The following is a 6,462-nucleotide window of genomic DNA, read 5'->3' as shown; positions in this document are numbered from 1 at the left end:
TTTGGGATCTTACAAAGCTTCAAACGATGCGTCGACTATTAAATTAGTCGCCGACGATTTTCATAGTTGACGTAATCGTGACTAGTCGACTAACTGTGGTAGCCCTATTATGGAGTTCCACAAGGTTTCGTGCTGAAACCACTTCTGTTTACATTATGCATGCTTCCCTTAGCCAGTATGATTAGAAGGCATAGCATGCATTTTTCATTGCTATGCAGATGATACCCAGGTATCCATTAATCCAGATCACACACTACTGCTGGGGGCTTCCCATGATGCTTCTTCAATCACCTCTTTTCATTCTGTGTTTATACACCACTGCATTTAATCATTAGTTATTATTGACTGAGTCAGTCACCTGACTTCAACCCAAAATTAAGCATACATTTCTCTTTGAGAAAGAAAAAACTCTAGCAGAAACTTTTAAGAAAAGGAAGCAATCTAACTCAGTTGCAGTAGAGGCCTAGCAAAGCATTTCAAATTTGGTGAGGTCTGTTGGGTTTCAGATCCAGATACTCCACATTCGCACATTTAGCAAGCTTTGGCAAATGTCTTTGTATCAAAAAACAGTTACTATTCCTATGCCCAGTTTGAAATAGATAACTGCTGCTGTGTTCTTGTCCATCTTTGCTTATTGTTATGTTTTCCATCGACACGCCTTCATAGATTCACTTTATCACTCCAGCCTAAGACATCACCAGTGACAGTTACTATATTCATCATATATGCATATTGTATGAAAAAGGTTGGGTGGGCATTGCTAACACTAAAATCTTAGAAGCATTAGTTTTGTTTATAAATCCCTTAATGGCAACTTGTCTCATATATCACGCCCTTATTTAATTGATCCTGCAATCATTAGTTGAGCCCTTCAAGTGCCTTAAGTCTTCAGACATTTTTATTATATTTTAATTATACTTTCAAGATCCTTTGAAATGATGATACTCTGTGTTTTTGGTAGATTTAAATAGGGGTTGAATAAAAGTATTATAAATTAAGAAATTGCTTAAAAAATCCTTAATGAGTAATTCATTTTGTTAAACCTCTGCTTTATTTCCTGATTTCTTAATTTCCAATTCATTGTGTTCATGTACAATGGCAAAGTTGAGTCACTGTCAAAATTATGTCACTGTCTGTGCTGTTTTTAACCTCTATTGGTGTCACATGGTATGTAATTGATACAATATTTATATTTATCATCCCTTGTTAATCTGTTTTCTGTCTCTCAAAGGTTACCCTAATATTGTGGCAACGTATGGTCGCGGATACACTGGATTCGCGCCCAGCTACAGCTACCAGTTCCCTGGTAAGTCAATGCTTTCGTAAAATATTGGCGTTGCAGCCGATTTCTGTTTTGCTCTCTCAAGCAGCACAATCAGACACACTTGCACACGCATACACAAAAGATGGTCAGTGTACACGTCAGTCACCAAATAATCTCCAGGGTTATAAGTGTGCTTCGTGTCTGGATTCCTCAACGAAGTTTTGAAAGCTGACATATAGTGAAGTAAATTGCTTACTCCTTTTTATCCCATACTTGAACACCACCATGACCAAATGTCTAAAATGGGAGAAGTTCTTCGTCTTCAGTGGCCCAATGTATGCAAATTCGTCTGTGGAGAAGCGGAAAAATAAGCATCTCTTTTTGTTGGCAGATTTTTAAAATGTGGTCCTTATAATGGAAAATGAATGAAGTCATTTTCTGCATTAAAAGTGTTGACTCAGAGTGCCGGGCACTTTAATGGGACTCCAAATGGCAGGCGTGCAGTTTGGAGGTGAGCAGCTGTACCTGACTGCTGCAAGAAGGGCCAGTGGCTCTGTGGTGCTTCACTTAGACAGGCATCCTGTCAATTTCATGCTTTATTTAGGGACTTTACACATACTTTGTTTGCCATGCCAGACATCATTCCTTCCACTGATAAGACGGAATGAGAAATATCTGACAGCGGCTCAGATCTCTGTAATATCTTTGTGAAATAGATTCAGAAATGGTTAGACAGGAGGTCCAGCTGTGACCACCTGCAGATCAGATATATGCTAGTTTTATACTTGACCACAACACTGTTCCACAGAAGAAAAAGGAATAGCACCTACTTATTAGTGTGAGTGAATATAAAAAGTATACAAATGAGGTCTTCGTTAAGAGTGACTGATTAGACAAAAAATATTATTTAATTCATATAACTGAATGACTCCAACATTTAAAACAATTGCTTTTGTGTATCTTACATGAATCTTAAATACTACCCTTAAAACCATCCTAGCGTGTGTGTGCTAGGTCAACAAAATGAGAGAAATGGGACTGAACGGTAAAGGAATGATGACTATTTTTTCCTTGTAAATAACTCTAGTTAAACATAGATTTTTAAAATGTTTACTATTTACAACAAATTAGGGAATATCACCTTCCCCGAGGCAGAATGTAAGATCCTGTCCATGTTAAACTCAATTTAAAGAGTTTGATAAAGCTGTATGATTAAAACAACCTCCTCTGGGCTCGTTCAACTCTTGACAGGTAATTGGAAATTTTAATGTATGAATCAAGCGTCTTATCCAAATTAAATAACCTCAGGCCAAATATTGACTAGTGTCCTTCCTTACTAAGATGTGGAAAGCATCCTCAATTTAAGATCAAAGGCTTTTTTTCTCACTGTACACTGCCTTGCTGAAACACTCCTATAAATAAATGGTGCTGGGGCCTCGCAGTCTAGATCCAAGAGGCATAAATTGTGAGCAGCATTTCAAGGCTTTTTTTCTTTTTTTTACCCTCAGTAAACCTCAGGGGTCCACTGTTAAGAGTTAAGAGAAGCAGTAAGGAAATTGTTCAATTGTCAAGAAAAAACAGTGATGAAACATTGATTAGTGAAGAAGCACTGAATTAAGTACAACAACTCAATAAGACAGAAACGGAAAAAAAGACAAATCAAAGCTGACAAGTCTGCAGCTGAAACAAGGTTCAAGTGTACAAAACATAACCTAAAATAGAGCTGAAATATACACAGCCTGAGATGGGGAACAGACAACACTCAGTGCAGTCTGTTCAACTCAAAGCAGACACCTGCTTACTGTTAAACAGTAACTGACACTCCCAATTAATTCCAACATTGATCACAAAGTGCATTCGATATTGATCACATGCACTATGCCTGTGTCTATATTTGTCAGCCGTGACGTGCTTACAGAATAGTTCCATCATAGCATGGGCATCATTACTCTTTAATGCACTTACAAGGATATGCATATTACTGTTACAGATTGCTGATATAAATCAAATTGTACTGTATATGTCAAACATGAGCATGTATCAGAGCACGGCCCCAAAAGGGCAAATTCCAACCTCAAACTGTGGTATTTATTGTTTCTAAGTCCCATTAAGTTCCTGAGCTACAGATGCTTCTCTGGCACAGAAAAAAGTAATGATGTCTAGTTGAGATAAATTGTTATATTTAATGTCAACCATCCAGGTAGGGAAATCCCAAAAAGTTGATTCTGTTCGTCTGGACGTAGTGTTTTCAACTCCAAAGGTTGGACAATTGACTGAAGAAGTCCCTTCGATGAGTGACAAAACTCAAAATGCTACGTCCAGATGAACAGAATCAACTTTTTGGAATGTTATATTTAATATGATAATGAATGTGTCACTTTGGGGATATCCCAGGAAAGCTCTCATGTATGCCACAACTACAGAGAGTGGCGTGATAAATTCATGGCACATCTGCAGACTACAAGATGGATTAATAGAGTTCCTGACAGACTAATGTGACTGTAAAAAGGGCAAAAAGGGAAAAAATTGCAGATCTTGCAGCATCAAAAATGCAAAAAGGCATTTGCAAATGTTTTATGAGGCATAAAATACATTTAGCCTGCAAACAATTCAGCTTGATGAGAAACATCAAATGGAAACAGAAAATTTTTCGGTTATAAAAAAGAGCTAAAGGGTACCTATGGTTCATCAAACATCTGAGGGTTAAAAAAATTAGCTCCAAGTGTCATAATGCTGTTAAACTGATTTACATTCCTTTTATAGTGTGAAATCACAAATTCTGTCACACGTGTCAGATACACATTCAGCTCTGTGGAAGTCCCCCAAAAATAAATCTTTGTTCTAAGCATGTTTGTCCCCTTTTTTTTTTAGCTTTTACAAAAACATTTATACCAATAAAAAAAAGTGAGCAGCGCTTGGTAAATATGCTTTCTCTGATGTTTTTTTGTTGGTTTTACAACTATAACCATTTTTTTCCTGCAATCCTGTAATCACACACTGTTTACCTTGCGGCAGCATAATTTCAACATTATGATTGAACTTCACAATGAACTTAATTTCGGAGACAATGCTGTATACGGGGAGAATAGTGACAATCAAGAAGATAGCGATGTTTGCCTCAGAATTAAAAAGGGTAAGGAGCAACAAAGTGGCCGCATTCCAACTAAAAAAAAAACTGTGTTGTGGTTTTTCAGTTTATAAAAGAATTTCTGTATGGTAGTGAATGCAACTACTCAATTGCTTATTATGTTGAAGCATTATATTCTCCAGCTTGTCTGTTGGATGGGTCAGTCTGATGATGACAATGAAGACTTGGGATATTGATCATTGTCTGATTCCACTGTGAAAAAAAAATTTAACTTTCATATTGTGGGCTTTTATGATGTCAAATTGATGTCAGGCTGTCATATCAGCATAAGAATATGATGTTACCACTTCCTGTTTGGATGTAAACTTGCCTATTTTAAGATGACGAGTCTGAGTGAGATGGCTGTGTTAGATATTTATCCTGAGCTTAAGGTCTGTTTTCAGCTTCACAGAGGTGGCTGCCTTTTTACCTGACTGGGTCCACGCTGTGCAAGTTACAGCAGTGCAAAGTGTGCATTGAATTTTCTCTCGAATTTACACGCTTGCAGTTTGATTTTAAAAAATTCATAAATGTTATTAATTTTTCTGCCAATCCATTTTTTACATTGCTGGAATTATAGTAGTAATATATTGACTCAAGTTAATAAAGGATCAGATAATAACATTAACAATTTTCTGCAGTATTACTCTCTTGTAGTGTAGTGTGGAATTTTGCAATCTCTGATAATATCTCTGATTATGGTAGGCAATGGTCAGCTGAGCTATTTTCAGTTCAATTCAGTTTTATTTATATAGCGCCAGATCACAACAACAGTCGCCTCAAGGCACTCTATATTGTAAGGCAAAGGCGCCACAATTTTGTGCAGTTGTAGGTGACTACACACAGAAACTAAGAAATTAAAGCAGAAAACAAGGGTTACTGAAAAAAGCTGATAACTACATCACAATTAGCAGACGTGTGACCACCTGTCAAGCTCCGGTCAATGGGAAAAAATGACTGGTTACAAGTGGTTACTGGAGCTCACTGGGAAAGTAATGGCTAAAGCCACAGGAGTCCTAGATTACTCCCATTCTTCTGTCTATCCTTCAACCAGAGAAAACGGTCGTAGATTTAAATGAACCACTGTTGAGCTGTAGTGAAACTGCAGAAAGTGCGACAGATATCAGAAATGCAGACTGTTTGCTTTCACAGTAAAACTTGAACCTCTTAAAACATGTTGGCTGCAACTTTGAGACACAACTTGTATTAAGCCTGCTTTAAGTGTATTAAAGCAGGCTTAATACATTTCAGTTTGTATTGCATTTTCTCTAGTTTTGCTACACCTCGGCTAGTGGTTAGTGAATGTTTGCAGGCAAACATGAAAAATTACAGATTGTCATGGACATCTGGTAGTAACCAGCACTAGGTTACTACCAGATGTCCTACAGTACTAAAACCACAGGCCAGTTATTTTCAACAATTGTGTGCACTGTTTCGCACACACAAACTCTCAGTTCAACCAAGTCCACAAACAAAAATATAATAATCTACAATAGCATTTACTTTTACAATGCATGTTGTTTAGTGGGACTTCTGGCATTCCTTGCCTTGAACAATCCTCTTCAAATCTGGCTTGTATTCCGTTGTTGCCACTCGAAGCAATTCTTTCACATGAGTGTCAGTCAGAACAGATCGATGCTTTGATTTCACATGTTTTAGGGTAGAAAACACAGACTCGCAGACGTATGTTGACCCAAACATTGGCAGTATCTTAAGCACAGCCCGTTTGACATTGGGGTATTTTTCCATTGGCACACTTTTCCAGAACTCAATGGTCCTTTCCCTTAAAGCAGGTTTCTATTGGTCCTCCTCACAAAGATCGATCATCTCCAACTCAGCCGCAGCTTCATCTGTGACTAGCGGGACTTTCAAACAGCCGGTCTCTGCATTAAATGGGTCGACGAGGAACGTAATCTGTGGCCTTTTCAATTGTAGATCATGGAACCGGGTCACAAAGCTTTCGTGCAAGTTTTCAATCAGCGTTGCATATCTGGCTCTTTGCTTACTCAGGGCAGCGCTGGTGACTTGCCCGCTTGGCGTTTAGCAGAGTGGGAAAATGCATTAAATCTCC

General features: G+C 37.9%; 1 protein-coding gene across 12 annotated transcripts in view; it reads left to right on the top strand.

The window, feature by feature from the left end:
- msi2b (musashi RNA-binding protein 2b) overlaps nt 1–6,462 on the top strand; it is a 272,159-nt gene that overhangs the window by 226,535 nt on the left and 39,162 nt on the right. For all 12 annotated transcript variants that reach the window (XM_005737865.1, XM_005737859.1, XM_013912045.1 and 9 more), the window contains one exon: nt 1,232–1,306. In XM_005737865.1, coding sequence (XP_005737922.1) covers nt 1,232–1,306 — 75 coding nt within the window. The remainder of the gene's footprint in view (nt 1–1,231; nt 1,307–6,462) is intronic.

Source organism: Pundamilia nyererei, unplaced genomic scaffold (genome assembly GCF_000239375.1).
Source record: "Pundamilia nyererei isolate P.nyererei 1_Seehausen unplaced genomic scaffold, PunNye1.0 scaffold00080, whole genome shotgun sequence".
NCBI classification, from domain to species: domain Eukaryota; kingdom Metazoa; phylum Chordata; class Actinopteri; order Cichliformes; family Cichlidae; genus Pundamilia; species Pundamilia nyererei.
Note: the sequence above shows the minus strand (reverse complement) of the source record. Positions and strands in the feature narration are given on the sequence as shown.